The 15277-nt window shown below is 35.5% G+C and overlaps 2 protein-coding genes across 2 annotated transcripts; both read left to right on the top strand.

The window, feature by feature from the left end:
- The first annotated feature begins 1185 nt into the window (after nucleotides 1-1185).
- Nucleotides 1186-5142, top strand: LOC145210458 (cytochrome P450 2U1-like). The gene is made up of 5 exons (XM_080079988.1): nucleotides 1186-1355; nucleotides 1854-2029; nucleotides 2901-3035; nucleotides 3644-3817; nucleotides 4220-5142. Exons 1-5 carry the CDS (start codon nucleotides 1186-1188, stop codon nucleotides 4714-4716), a joined length of 1152 nt encoding a protein of 383 aa, XP_079936114.1. The 3' UTR covers nucleotides 4717-5142.
- A 331-nt stretch (nucleotides 5143-5473) lies between these two features.
- LOC145237957 (major facilitator superfamily domain-containing protein 6-like protein B) lies at nucleotides 5474-15194 on the top strand. Its single transcript, XM_080100963.1, has 12 exons — nucleotides 5474-5773; nucleotides 6707-6852; nucleotides 7282-7905; nucleotides 8015-8091; nucleotides 8246-8363; nucleotides 8517-8706; nucleotides 9233-9394; nucleotides 9595-9722; nucleotides 10024-10197; nucleotides 11227-11390; nucleotides 12265-12505; nucleotides 12945-15194. The coding sequence occupies exons 1-12, from the start codon at nucleotides 5550-5552 to the stop codon at nucleotides 13145-13147; spliced, it is 2451 nt and encodes an 816-aa protein (XP_079957089.1). The 5' UTR covers nucleotides 5474-5549; the 3' UTR covers nucleotides 13148-15194.
- Nucleotides 15195-15277: the final 83 nt, after the last annotated feature.

Below are 15277 nucleotides of genomic sequence, written 5' to 3'. Positions count from 1 at the left end.
ACGTTTTGACTACAAATGTTCACCCAGTCATGCAGTAAGTCATGCTAAATGACATAACTTAAAACTCAAGCATCGACAATGCTTTTATACCTGTATTGCAGATTACAAGAAACGCATAATTCTCTTCACTATCTTTCTTAGAAATCTCGTTTTTGTTGGCGTGTAACATGAACTTTGGGTTGGCAGCACAAGATTCGAATCCATGTTTAAACATTCCAGGCGTTTGATCCAGTGTTGAACTCTGTTTTTTCTGCATCACCAAACACAGCTCAGATCACAACCAACTTGTTCACAAGTGAAAACACCTTGATGTTTAAAGCAAACCCTTTGTTTGCAGATGTTTGTAAATATTTGGTCGAGTCTAACGTTTCGAAACCTACTATTACTTTAGTTTGCATTCATTTAGGTTGTGAGATGCACCACTTAATAAACGATCATTCGATTAGGACGTTCCGCATCACTGAACACAGTCATAACAATGTTCATAAACTTTGCTGTGGAAAAGTTTTTTATGCAGGCGACTTCAGACACGGCCAAAGTTACTCTAGTAGTGTTTATGTTGTAGTTTCTACATTGGAATATTTCAGGCTGGACATCCGGTGACTACAGGTTGTCAGTTAAAAAATTTCAATGAAAATGTTAACTCGAAAGTTGTTTGAGTGTATATGGGGTTAAAATAGTCGCTTGCAACAAAAACTAAATCAAGCGATAAGTGTAAACATTCTTATTACCAGCAGTCTCACAATTTCTCAGTAAAGTGTTGAGTAAAATGGTTGTAACCAACAAAACAATCATCAGCTTACACCAAAAGCATTATTAGCGAGCCATGCGCCAAAACAACCAAACATCCTCTGGTAGTAGACAACAATTTTGGTATTTGACAAGGTTGCCGTACAAATTAGGGGATGTCGAAGCGAGTCACACAAGAAGTGAATGTTTACCAAGCAATTTTACGAGCCTGTTCATTCAAATTTAGGCCTTTTACAACTTTTTGCTAGTAAGCAGCGTAGAAAACCGAGCAAAAGTCATGATACAAAGTTATTAAAGCATGAATGCATATAACTAAACTATATGTTTAACTAAACTATAAGGTAATCTTGCGATCGTTTTTCACAGCCAACAACTATTGATAATTTATTTTACTTTTTAGTGACTCTTAAAATTTTATCAACCGAACCAATAGAGATGAGTGAAGAATTAAAAGATTTGCCGGGACCATGGGGAATTCCCGTGTTTGGATCCCTTCTCAGTCTGACAACTTTCAAAGAGAAAACGTTGATGAAATGGGCGGAAGAAAACTACGGACCAGTGTTTGTCGTACGGATGGGATCAGCCAACGTCGTCGTGCTGAATGGGTGAGTAACGCATAAAAGTTCGAAATTGTTAGTCTGAAAATTGACAACAAAAAGCGTTAGGCTGTAATCTGAAACTTTTAGGCGGAATTTCAACCTCGTTTTTTATAACTTTGCGGAATTGGTTTGGCGCTTCAGTTCACAAATACGAGCCAGATTCGGGCCTGACTTTATTCAAATTAATTTCACAGAAAATACTGGACAAGCGTTTCGTCCCCATGGTTACATTTTTAACAAATTTGTCGTTCAACCGATGTGATGCTAAACAAAATACTTGTTTTGTAAGAACTTGTCATTTTGCTGACGTTTCGACCACCACTTGTAATTTCGATTTGGATAATCTAATTTCGGGCCTAGTTCGGGCTTATAATCGAGTTCGGATCGGGGTTATAACCTATAACTTCTGTTCGGCCTTCCTTACAGCTTTGTGGTGAAAGCGCTCAAGCTTGTGTCATCTATGCGCTATGATCTCTAAAAAAAAACAATCTAAACTTATTTCAGTTATGAAGCGATTCAAGAGGCGATGTGTTCAAAAGCTCAGGTGCACTCTGGGCGATTTGAAGCCCTTATGTTTGATGTTTATCGTGAAGATAGAGGACTTTTCTTTAAGCAATACGACCATGTGTGGGAGAAATGGAGAAAGTTTGCCCATGATGGCTTGGAACACGTTTGGGAAAGTAGGATTTCTCTACGTTGTAAAATGTTATTGTTCAAAGCACAATGAATTAGTAAAATATGTTTATGTAAAGCATACACGGTAATTATGTTTACGGTGTCAAAATATTTATGTGAAATAACGGATAGTGCACTGTTTTATTGAATATAACATTATTTCGACAAAACATTTGAATCATGAAATGACTGCGCTTTTGCTATTGAATGCCTTGACATTATTTTTCCTAATAGAGCTATACATGTTAATCGAACTATTTAGCATATGTGACTACTCTTGAATGGGTATTTTAAATAATTACAAGAAAGGCGTTAACATAGATTTGAAGTTTAAATGTACCAATTTCGAGTTTCGCTTTTACCCAGCAATCCAGAAAGGAATTATTTCGGAAACTGTTTATCTGCGAAAATCTATCAATAAACTTTCCGGCCCCAAAGATATATACGATCAAGTGCTTAACGCCGTGGTGAACTCCATAACACAGGTGAGTGCTAAAGTGCTGAGTCAACGCACGTAATGCTTACTTGCGGTTTCCCGACCGGTGCCTTAAAATCGTATAAACATGTTCAAATTAGGTGTTGTTTTATAAGTGATTTGGGATGTTGGTATTTACGAGTTACATACCGCTTGTAGAAAACGTGCAATTATTTTCACGATGTTCTACGGAATTTCGGTTGTTTCAGGCATGTTTTTCACGCCGATTCGAGTCTACCGATGAACAGATTATAGAAATCTTATCCTTAGCCTACATGGATATCCGAGAATCGAAGTTTCACATGTTGATTCTCATGCCGTGGTTGGCTTACTTACCATCGTTTAAAAGGTAAAAAAATACTGCCCTTTTCCATAACTTCAACACAATGGCGAAATAAAAGCTTTAAAAATTACCAGATTTCTGGATCGTGTCAAAGAAAACAGAAACAAATTTGGAATAAAACTTCTTGGGCTGGTGGATGAGCGAATGGATGAGCAACGGAAATCGCAAGATTTGGTCACATATTTTTACAGAGGTATTTTAACTAAGTGTCATTTTAAACGGAAATTGGTCAGTGTTTCTAAAACGTTTCAAACGCTTGCATGGACCAAAATATTCCAATCGAAAAAGTTGTTTTAAAACACAACAAATGAAATAACAATGTCATTGTTTAAGTGCAACTGTTTAAAGTTCAATAAGTGTTGAGTTCAGTTAATTCGCTTGCAAAAAGCAAACTTCACTATAGCACTGAATAATTACCAAAGCCACATAACGTTAAAACTTAAAACTTAATAAGGCACATAATAGTGAATGGCACAACTGGTGGATCATGACCAACCGCACTGCAGCTACACCGTGTATAAAGTTTAGAGTTTATTTTAATCAGCTTAAGGCGGCGATGGTGTACCGTTATAGGTATGCGGATCACACTTAAGGAATTACTCGTATCAAGCCACTTTAATGTCTGAAGGTTTTACCACAACAGCTCTCTTGCGGCAGTTAACCATCAAAATTATTCTTTGATTCCCGCAGTTTCAGTTTTAACATCGTAAAACAACTTATGCGTTTGTTGTCTCGAGAGATTGACTCATTCAGACTTTCCACTGACATATATTTGGTATATTGACTTCTTTGCGTTGCCAGGTAACCAACAACCGAACGCTGAAGAGCGGGAAGGACTCGCTTTTGTATTGGCTGATCTCATTCAAGCAGGAACCACAACCTCAACTGCTCAATTTCTTTGGGTTCTTCTTTTTCTGCTAAAGAACCCGGATTCTATGACGAGGTTGCAGGAGGAGCTAGATACTGTTCTCTCTGGTAATATTGTTTTTAAAGACAGCTGATGTTTGTTAGTTGGTTTAGGGTTTATTCTAGAAGGTCACTAAGTGCATGCTTTCACTGAGGGTCATGTGCACTGGCAAAAAAACAATAGTGTTTACATTTGTTGCGTTTTACCTAAAAAATACTATTTGTTAGCATAAACAAATGGGTAAAAACGGTTTCAAGACCCGTTGAAAAGTTTTATATATTACACGCACTTGGAATGCTGTTCCAGCTATTTTAGTTATTTTAAAGGGAAACGAAAAGAGCAAGTATCTTAGATATCAGCTATTAATCCGTGCATATAACAATTGGTCAGAAGACATTGATTTTACATTAGCCCAAAAAACTAATCAATTTTATCCGTCAGAAATAAACCAAACTCTTTGTTTTCATCAGATTGCGACGACCCGGTAGAGAGCGCAATAACACAAAAATACGACGAGTTGAATTTCAGTCGCGCAGTACTCGAAGAAACGTTTCGCATGCGTCCGGTCGCGCCTACAGGCTTGCTTCACCAAACTCTGAACGACACAAGTGTGATGGGCTTCAAAATTCCCCAAAACAGTGCAGTGATGCCGAACCTGTGGAGCGTTCACCACGATAAACATCACTGGTCACCTGACCCAGAAGTCTTTCGACCGGAACGACATTTGGACGAATCAGGATCGTTCAAGAAATCCAATCACGTAGTTCCTTTCGGCCTTGGTTGGCGCAGCTGCGTTGGCCCAAAACTTGTGCATCTAAACTTGTTCGCTCACATGGTGAACATTTTTCACTACTATGACGTCAAACTGTCGCCCAACGACGTCAACATAGACATGGCAGGAATATCCACCACGTTGCTGAATCCGCCTCCGTTTAAGGTGACCTTTAACCCTCGAAGAAAAGTTTAAGTTCCAAGCACTGTACATATTTTTACGAATGCTCGTTTGCGTTATACCTACGATCTATAGTTTTGTTGTATTTCACGCTTTTTATTATGCTATGCGTGCGACGCTTTTAGCCAGTTTTGGTAAACAAATGCAGTAGCACTGGGTAGGCATTACGATGCTGTTTTATTAGGTTTACAAATTATTTTCTTAAATTAGTCCCTGTAGACTACACAGTATATTTTGCGCAACTTTTTTCTTGCAGAGAACATCCAAAAGCAAGTCAGTGAGCTGGTAAAGCTAGATAAATTTATCATGCTGTTAGTTTGTTACGGTATTTTTCCCCACTTAAATCCTCTTTAATGTCAACACGCCATTTTACTTTTTGCAAGCAACGTGGCGCTTGCTTGGTGCTCTTTCCCGCTAAAGTCCTTTTATTCAATATATTAAACAGAGATCACGTCGATTGCTATGTATTTTTAGTTAATAACACAGAAATATTTTAGGGGGAAATCTGTGAGTAGTTAGTCATGTGAATCAAAGTTAAGTCGTGCGTAACAGGTAATTTTATTCGTCGGTGCGTGACGAAACTATTGATGATGGCATCGGCATGAGTGTCTTAGAACGATCGTGATTAGCCGAAAAAAAGCTTATGATTCATTTGAGTTGAAATCCGAGTAGGAGTAGTTAAAGACAGTTAGGTTAAAAGTGGTTTGCAATGTTTAGTTTCGCTTGCTGTGTTTAAAATTTAAATGCATGAACGCCATGAAGTAATTTCAAAATCATTGCAGATTGATGGCTATTTTGTGATTTATCACTTGTTAATATAAGAACTATTAGGCTGATTAGAATACAAAATGGGCCAGTTTAGTCGTCAAATCCAATGGAATGTCACACGTTCTGTAGCAGTGGCAAGTTTGTTCTACCTGATTTACCATGGAGCAAAAGCATGTTTGTTTCCTTTCATCACTCTTTACTATAGAGAGCTTGGATTAACTGCCACTCAAACCGGAATAATATGTGGAAGCAAGGCACTAATTTGGTATTTTGCTGCTCCAATCTGGATGGTCATGGCAAAAAGGTATTAAAATAAGTTAATTTAAATGCACCAAAATATATTGTTGTGGTTTTTTGTAACTTTAAGCTTTCCTTTTTTCAATATAAAATGATTTTGACCAAATGAAATTTAACAAACTTAAAAAATGATTAGCTGTGTGTGTTGATTGTTAGCATTATTTTAAAAATGTAGCAGTACATGACCCCCAGATTGGAAAGAATGGCCTTTTTGGCAATATTTTGGATTTTCCCTCGCAATCTGCGCAAATTTGGGCTTTTGACGTGTAATCCGTGCAATAAAATCTTGTCCGCGCAACTTAGCACAGCTTGCATATAACTTCAATAAACTTTCGGTAAAATTTTATATTTGCGTTGCACAATGAAGTTCTATGTCGTCACAAGCCTTATTTCGCGAATAATCCACGTAAATCAGTCAAGCGCATCGTAACTGACCGATCGTCACGGTTGCAATAACATTTTTAATTAGCTAACGTAGTCGTTAAAAGCACATTTTATCAGTGTTTTTAGGACGTAGTTATGACATTAAAGTGACTGCCGGCTAGACAAGTGACAGAAAATAATGTTTTCTGTTTGACAAATATTTAAGAGCAGTTTGGCACTCTGAAATTGCTTCAAACGAAAGAAATGTAACAGCAAAAATTGTTTGAATCGTTATGAAAATTTGTAGAGTTGAGCAGAGCAGCTGCGTGCGCAATAGAGCAATACTGAAGATTCGTAGTGTTTAATTTGTTGTTCTTTTTGTCAGATAGTGTTGCAGGCATTACATACAAGTTGCGTTAATCGTTAAATCCACCTGTCAATCAAAGACTATCAATCCGCGCAGAAAATTTTTATTCCGCGCAAAAATCCGCGCAATTATTTTGATGAAGAAAATATCCTCCGCGCATAAAAAAAACTTTCCAATCTGGCATGACCCCATTGATTTGCTGTGTTTCAGAATTCAGAAGACAAGAATCATTTTGTGTTTTGCTTTGTTGGCTGCAATTGCTTGTAACTTATCAATCACCCTTATACCAACATCGAATCCAAATGCATTTAAGGAATGCATCACAGCTGCCCCAACTGATGGAACTCAAACTATTGGTAAATTTTGTTGATATAATTATGTTCTAACATATGTAAATTTCACGCATATCATTTTTGTATCATGTGGAATAAGTAAATTGACTGCCAACAACTGTGTTGCACAATATACCCCAAAAGGGTATCTCAGATCGAATTTTGATGGTATCTTAATTCCAGGCCCTAACCCGAACAACTTCAATCATCAGCAATTTTAAAAGTCTGCAAATTTATAATTCCTGCTTCAAGTTTGTTTCAGTTTAGTATTATTGTTTACCATGTGAGAAAATGCAGTGTCGTGTGGTGTTTAGTCCACTACTAAAAACTGCTTTTATTTTGACCTAAATTTAATAAACATGGTTTTGTTTAGGCTTTATCCACAAGCAGGCTAGCAGTTTTTTATAAATGTGCATTCAGCTTTTTAACCATTCCTCTTTGATTTGTGTGCAGATTTTCCTGTGTCTGTCTTGGCAGGAAATACTACAATTGCTACAACCTTAAGCACAACAACAAACCCAATATCTGACACCACTTCCAAGCAAGCAACTGTAACAAGTAGCACAACTTCATCACCAATGAAATCAACTTCACCCAGTCAGAAATCAACTGAAACCACCACACAAATGACAACCTATAAACTTGCAGTTTTACTCACTCCAAGAGTTGCCAAAGATTTGTTGACATTTGAAGGCAACATCGTTGATCTTTTGCAAACCTACAATGAAACAAAAAACCTGCCATCATGGAAACAAAAAATTATTGCTCAAAAGCTTCAGGTTCTGTTGGAAGTGGACAAACCTGAAAAAGAAAATGTTGCAACAACAATATCAACCACAACCACCACAATAAAATTTACCACTACTCATTCGGCTTCCAGCACACAAACCACTGCCAGTCTTATGGATACAGTTCGGTTGTTGGCGCAAGAATTGAAGACAGTGTATTTGCAGCAAAGGGTTGAAAACCCAAGTTTGACACCAAAGAAATTTATTGAAACATATGGAAAAACATACAGCCTCTCAGCTGCTGCCAAAAAAGTCCTTGCTACAGCATTGAAGGATGAAATTTTGAAAGGTAAATTGCCTATTACCAGCTTACCCAAACTGTTTGTCTGCTTTTAAATCAGCAAACAATGATGTTTTTCTCTGAGATTTTGCTGTAAAATGATTTTGTTACTCTCTAGATTCTATTCAAAAGCGATCCATTTTGGACAACAGTATTGATGGAAGTTTGGAAAATGGGACTAATGTGGTTAATGGGGTAAGTTTTTTTTAGGTAGGCTCTAAAAATGTAGGTTTTGATAAACTTTTTTTCTTAAACAGAACCTAGTACATATTAACCTACTGCATACAAAGTGTCTGAAAACATATTTGTTTTTGTAAAGTTTGTCTCATGCTTGTTTCTTCGCTTACAGAGTATAGGCACAAACTCCAGCATAACAACCACGGTCATTTTTATTAAAGACAGCATTGTGAATAAAGTTACTGAGAATGTTTCGACGTTTTTGTGGATTTTGCTAATTGTGGCAACAGGTCAGATTTTTTTTAATTGTATATACATGTTTTAATTTATTTTTCACTTTTAGACAGTTTCTTATCCACCTAATGGTACAACTTTTGTAGCCTAAAAAAATATAAAGTGGATGACAATTTTTTTTGCCTTAAACTTTGTTGTTTATATTTTAGGAGAGCTAATGGCATCACCGATTGAGCTTCTCACTGACAGTTCATTATATGAATTATTGGATGAATTGGATAGTTTAAATCGATATGGGAAGCATCGCACATGGGCTATGCTTGGCACTTTGATCTGTGGTATTTCTGTATCTCTGCTTGTGTATTTTTCACCATGTCTTATCAATGGAAATATGTCAAGGTATGCAAATGTGAACTGACCTATAGACTCTGGGTAAATATAAAGAAATATGATTAAACAGAATAGCACCATGTCCATTGTGTAAAAAAATTAATGCCATAAAGACTTCCTGTAATAAAAGAGTATAACTCTATGAAAAATTGCCTGTAGGTCATGAGCAATATACATGTAAACTTATAAACCAAATTTATATGTTTGTTTTGCACCTTTCATTAATCTTTTCAGTGACTCAAGTAAACGGGTGTAATTGATGCCATTTCACTGATGATGGCATGAGCATATGCCCAAACATTTCAGTAATAAATCATGTCCCTTTTTACATCTATTTGGGACATTGTTTTTCTGTTCATGTGTAAGCACATTTTAGTTCACAAAAATCTCGAAACATGTGGTTGGCCAAAAAACACCAGTCAGAACTAATACACACTTCCTGTCTATGAAGAATGGTGTTAGGATTATGTGACTTGTTTAAATAAGGCCAACTGGATGTGTGATGGTGTGTGACTGTGTTTTGTCTTTAATCCAGATTCCACATACACTTCTATGCATTTGCATCTTTGGCTGGGCTGGCATTTGCAATGGCTCCCTTCTTCCCATCCTACACTGCTCGTTCTGCCCATGCCCAAATGCGAAAGATTTCGTGTATAATGTGCCCAACCTGTTCATCAGTAACTTGTACAGATTGCAGGCAAGTAATAAAATAATTAACATAAAAAATACATATATTTGTTGCACTACTCTAAAAAAAATCACTAAACAAAAATAAGTCCTTGTAATTAGCTTTTAGATTTAGTTTTTGATAGGTTTTATTTTCGCTAAGAAATACTGGGTTTAGATTAAATTCATGTCAATGTTTAACAAATTTTAAACTTATTTGTTACATTGCAGACATACCCTTCTGATAATCACAGTGTTTATTGTTGGAATAAGCCAAGCTGCAGTGCAGGAATTTCTTTTCTGGGAAGTTCAAGATATGCCAGGATCATCTGAAATAATATATGGCGCATTTGTGTCAGGTGTGTTTGTGCAATAAGTTAGATTTGAATGTTTTTTGCCATCTTGATTTATGTGTAAAACAAATGTGTCACGACTATATGTGTATGTATGTCAGGTAAAATACTAGAAAAAACATATTGTAACCTGAAATGTTTTGCTCTGCTGTCTGTTGAACTAGAACCAAAAAAACAAGAAGCAATAATTTATTTGACTTGAAACTTCATTAAATATTTATGAGACTTTGTTTGTATTTTTTTATTGTTGTTAGAATGTCATCCAATTTTGCTAAATTAAGTTAAAAGGTTAAAGTCTGTTTTTCAGCTGGTGCTTTGTCATCTATGCTTGCTGCAATATTTGGCCGACGACTTTTGACAGCTATCAAACCATTCATAGTGGGCCCAGTGACCCTATTTTTTGTGGCTGCTCAGCTTTTCCTGTTTTCGATCTTGTTCACTCCATGGATGATTATTCCCCTGCAGCTCCTCAATATTCTGGGTAAGTATGCTGAAATTAAAGTGCTTTCAAGTTAAGTTTTCCTACAATCATTGGGCAATGTTCAGGTGTACCATTTATTGTATACTGGTATTTGACAGCACGTTTTTGGAGCTCTTTAATTGATTAACAAACTGAGGTCATAATTTAGGGATTTACCAAACCTCCCATTTTCCTGCTCAGTCAAGCACTTACCTTTTTAACTTATGGAAAGACAGACATTAAAGAATAAAAATCTCAAGTGCTTGTATAATATATCTTCCCAATAATTTTAGTAAAATACGTAAAACCACTCAGTCTTACATAGCTGGCTTTGAATTTTGACCTTGTTGATCTGATTTGTTAAATTGTTTATCTTGGAAATAAAATGCTTCATATTTCATTTGAATGTGAAAGGGAGTTTTTTAACCTTGCATGTAATGTTATGTCTGGGCTTGAAATTTCAAGTAAAGGCCAATTCATTATTGCTTAACTGTTAGCATTGAGTTGCAATGGTAGTTTTATTAAAAAATTTAAACAAATCTATTCCTTACTGGATTAAGGGGTAGTGAAAGTTTTAATTTGTTGGTTTAGGGCGTTTCAGTTTCCTCCCAATGGTCATAAGTTTGTTTACACATGGTTTAACTCAACTCCACCCTGTAAACTTTCTCAATTAACATACTTATGTGCATACTGTGTGAACATGATAAGTGGTTTAAACCTGTTGTTCTCAACCTTGTATTGATCGCGTACCACCTGTCTACTTTTTATATCGCCGCGTACCACCTACACCCTGTTTGAATGGGTAGACCAAGGCAACAGCCTATTTTTCTCGACTAGCAAGGTTAATAATTTCAAAATTTTGCATATAACTTAAATTGAGTTTATTAGAAAGCTACTCGCATACCACATAAAGAGCCCTGGCATACATGTATCACAGATTGTGAACCACTGGTTCAAACTTGTGAAACTTTGTTATCAGATTTAATATCTTCAAGAAGGGTTGGCTAACATTTCAAGAAGGGTTGTTAACATTCACATATTTATCTACAGGTCATTCTTTACTCTGGGCATTGGTTAGTTACCAAACAAACATGACAATGTCTGCATCTTGGAATGAAGATTCAGGTTCTATTCGCAGGGTTAATGATATCCATGTGTTTGCACGAGCATCGCAACAGAGGGCGTTGTACACTGCATATATTTGCACATACCAGGTACAATGAACTGTAGCAGAATAGGGTAGCAAATGTTTACACTATGTGTTTTCTTTAACTATTCAGAACTTGTTTGACCCAATTTTGAGTTGATACTTGATATTGTTAAAGCTTTGCTTTGGTTTTTAAATATACTAGTTAATGTATACAATTTATAGCTCCATTTGTAAAAAATATGACAGTCTAACTTTGTGTTATTTTTGGAGACTCCATTGCCAACCAGCTGTATAGAACTTAATACTAAAATTTTGTATGACATTGTTTAAACAAACAAACAAAAACATTTGTTTTGACTGTTTTCACTTTTGAATTTTTCTAAATGGTTTCTCAAAAGATAGAAGCCACTTTAGTTATGGGTCCCCTTCTATGAAGGGGACATATATTGTTTTTGTCCATATTTTTTTTTCTTTTTTCTGTCTGACGCTGGTTTGTTAAACGCGTTTGGTCAAGAAAGAGTGCTCCAAATTTATTAAAATTTGGACAGATGTTACATATTAATCCAAATTTGATCCTCCTGAAGTTTGACCCCGAATGACCCAGCGGTTCACCCACAGGCCCCCAAACGTAAATTTTTTAAAACGGCTGTACTGACTAAAGTACATCATCTAGGAGTTATGTGCTCTGTTGGTTGGTGCAATGTCAGGTTTTGTTTACAAAAACAATCATATGTGTAGATCAAATGATGTGTATAGTAAATTGGTAAATATCGTATAGAATATATAAAATGGAAGTATATCAGAAAGCCACCCTTCTAGTTATTATATCATCTTGGTGTTGTAGTGTTAACGATTTAAAGTTTTTTGGACAAGTTTTCCAAACACCTGTTCTATAATAACTTTTTTCCTGACACTAGTAATACCAATTATATTTCCAGGGTGTTGCATTTGCCATTGGTAGTATCGTGTCCGGAATATGGTACGATCTGGCTGGTGGTTCTCTTATCCCCGTGCTCCGTGGGTTCGCCTTGATAATAGTTGTGTGGGCCTGCCTTTACATGTTCTACCAATGCTGTTGTCTACCACGAAGACTTCACAATAAATACTCTAAGCTTGTTGCCGATAGCGACGAAGATGAAGATGAAATATTTGATGCATCAACTGGAAAAAATTCATCATGTGAGTAAAATATGTACATGACTTTAATAGATTTTTATGAACAAGGATTTAATTTTTTTTAATCAAATCCATTTAGGCTTTAGGGCAGTGGTTCTTAACCTTTTTCCTTGCTGCACCCCTTTCAAATCACCAACCAATTTTCGCAACCCCCGTGGGTTTTTGTATTTATATAGAATACACCTAACCAACCTTAACGATTCAGCATCCCCGCACCCCCTAGGAACAGTTCTCATACCCCTTGGGGGTGTGTAAATCCCTGGTTAAGAACCCCTGCTTTAGTGTATCAAGGCTGTGTAAAGTTCACCAAAAACAAAAAAGTAGATTTAATGCCTGCATTTATTTACTCCTTGAAACCATAAACCTAATAAAGTCTATGAACCCTAGCTTAATGACCACTGCTTTTGAAGTTTTAAATAATTGGTTTTTCTTCTGTATGCAGGGTATACTCGAACAAAAACAAACGGCCAATATCGTAACAACAATCGACAAAAAGGAAACAGCGGGTTAAGAATCAAGAAGCAAAAATCAAAGCGCTACAAAAGCTTCAAGCACGAATACAGTCCTACATCATCTGAAGACGAAACAGAAGATCGTGATTGGCTGGCAGTGGCAATGAAGAAAGAAGATTCACGGATGCTGTAGAATGCCACTAGATAGATTTAGTGAGTGCTATCTATTTTGTAAAACATTTTTTTGTTCCCATGTGCTGTGAAAACTTTCATCTTCAAAGTTTATGTGATTCTGCCTGGTATAAGTGGATTGTTGACACTAGCAAATGCACACATATATTTTGTCAAAAAGTTTCATGCTATGAGTTTATTTGTAATGAAGAAATAAAAAAAGCATCCCCTGGCTAAGTTTATTTCAACTTTCTGTCCATGTGCAATTTGTACCATTCCATTTAGATAAGATTTTTACGATTTTGTGGTCTTCATTATATATATACCATGTGGTGTAATATTCGTATCAAGGTTTACTGAAAGAGCTTTATTTCCACATTTGTTTGTTATTTTCACAGAGAGTGATACTCTTTTTCTGAGTTCTTCAACAGTTCTAAAATTATCTTCATCTTTTTTTGTTTGCAAAACCTGTGAATTCTAAATATCTGCATGTAATGCAATTACTAACAAATTCGTGTTCCCACCCAAAATTTTAATTTACCATATGGTTGGTGTCAAATGAATTATGAAGCTAAGCCTAAATAGTATTCATTTATGGTATTGCAGTAGAGAATATGTTATGAAGCCAAAATGTATTTAATACCAATTAATATGAAACTGTGGTCATGCTTTGAAGAAGTAGTATTCTGTAATAAATGTATTGATTTCTGGAAGTATTATCAAAGACATAGACCAAAAAGTATGTATTTTTTCACGATATTGGACCTTATATATACAGTAAAACCCTTCTTATCTGTTTTTGTTTTTCCAATGTGCCTTAGTTTATTTAACACATGACCTAACCCCTAAGTAGATCTACCAGTTTTAATTTACATGAATTAGTATTTTACATTTAATGAAAGTAATTGCTGTAGTAATAATTGTGCAATTCTTCAATAATTATGCACCTATAGATTTTATTATTTGCTTCCTGTGTACTGGATTAACAAATATATTTGCACCATTACAGTAGTTTAAACTAATCTCATTTATGCACATGTTGCTGCTGCAGTGATACTTGTTAAATATGTTTATTGTATGCTGCCTGTTGAAAATCTTCAAGACATTTCTGTGTTAAATGTAAAAGGTTCCATTTTTGCACATATATGCCCTATCAGACTGTAAGCCTGCAACCGAGATGGCTGAACATGTTTAAAAACAATCTTCAATGTTTGCAATCGTTAAAGTTGATATTGTCGGTATATCTTACCCATTTTTGTATGTAGTTTGTTATATTTTGTTTTCAAGAAAAAAACCTAAATCCCAATGTACTTCATAAACACATCGGACCTTTTGTTTTTACAATTTCCTATTTGCACGTTGTAATTTGTTTCCTCCTGGTAAAGGTACTGGATTAACCATATTATGATGCAGTTATCTCAATGCAGTTCATAACAACACCGGTAAAACTTTTTTATTTTCCGTTTACCAAATTCTGTCATTTGTTGTGTTTCTGTCTGTTTTCAGTGTCACACCCATGAGATTTTTGTCTGTCTTGTTTGGTACTATTTCTACTTTTTGTGAATGCTGTCAAAGCAGTTCATACGCTACAGACATTTATCATCTATTATTTAGTATTTCAGTTTTGCAACTTAATTTTCGTTTAAATTCTTGAATCACACAACTTAAATGTAAACACTTTTAATTTGTTAGTTGCATATTTAGAAATGTTAAAATTTAAGTTAAAATTGGGAGTTCATTGTCATGTCATACCACTTAGTGCTCAAATTGTCATGCTTGTTATTTTATTATGTTGTCATTTATTGCATCGTTAAATGTTCCCACCAGTACAGTTGTAAACAGAAAAGTGTCTTTTCAATTTCTTCGTAAGTTGTAACAAAGATTTTTTGTCAAATATCATTTGACTTAAATGTTACCATGGTACCTACGTTTTGGCCAATCATGAATCAAACGGAACCAAATGATCAAGTTTGCCGAAATAAATTAGTGCCCTCGTTGTTTATATTTTATTTTTATTTCTTGTCGCATGTGCAACAGAACAGATGAGGAATAAATACGAATGTAAAGTTGTTGGGTTGTGATTTACAAAGTCTGCAACTTGAAAAGGTCAAGTGTTTGTTAATGCTTGGAACTAATGATAACTGCAGGACAA

The sequence above is a fragment of the Phallusia mammillata genome, chromosome 1 (genome assembly GCF_965637545.1).
Source record: "Phallusia mammillata chromosome 1, kaPhaMamm4.hap1.1, whole genome shotgun sequence".
Taxonomy (NCBI): Eukaryota; Metazoa; Chordata; class Ascidiacea; order Phlebobranchia; family Ascidiidae; genus Phallusia; species Phallusia mammillata.
This window is presented reverse-complemented; position numbering and strand designations above follow the sequence as displayed.

Bases quoted from the DNA above. Each gene is read 5' to 3' on its own strand.
- LOC145210458 (XM_080079988.1), top strand. From the start codon at position 1,186: ATGAGTGAAGAATTAAAAGATTTGCCGGGACCATGGGGAATTCCCGTG. The intron at 3,036-3,643 runs GTATTTTAACTA...TTGCGTTGCCAG, and splicing joins GGTCACATATTTTTACAGAG to GTAACCAACAACCGAACGCT. The intron at 3,818-4,219 runs GTAATATTGTTT...TGTTTTCATCAG, and splicing joins GCTAGATACTGTTCTCTCTG to ATTGCGACGACCCGGTAGAG.
- LOC145237957 (XM_080100963.1), top strand. From the start codon at position 5,550: ATGGGCCAGTTTAGTCGTCAAATCCAATGGAATGTCACACGTTCTGTA. The intron at 6,853-7,281 runs GTAAATTTTGTT...ATTTGTGTGCAG, and splicing joins TGATGGAACTCAAACTATTG to ATTTTCCTGTGTCTGTCTTG. The intron at 7,906-8,014 runs GTAAATTGCCTA...GTTACTCTCTAG, and splicing joins GAAGGATGAAATTTTGAAAG to ATTCTATTCAAAAGCGATCC.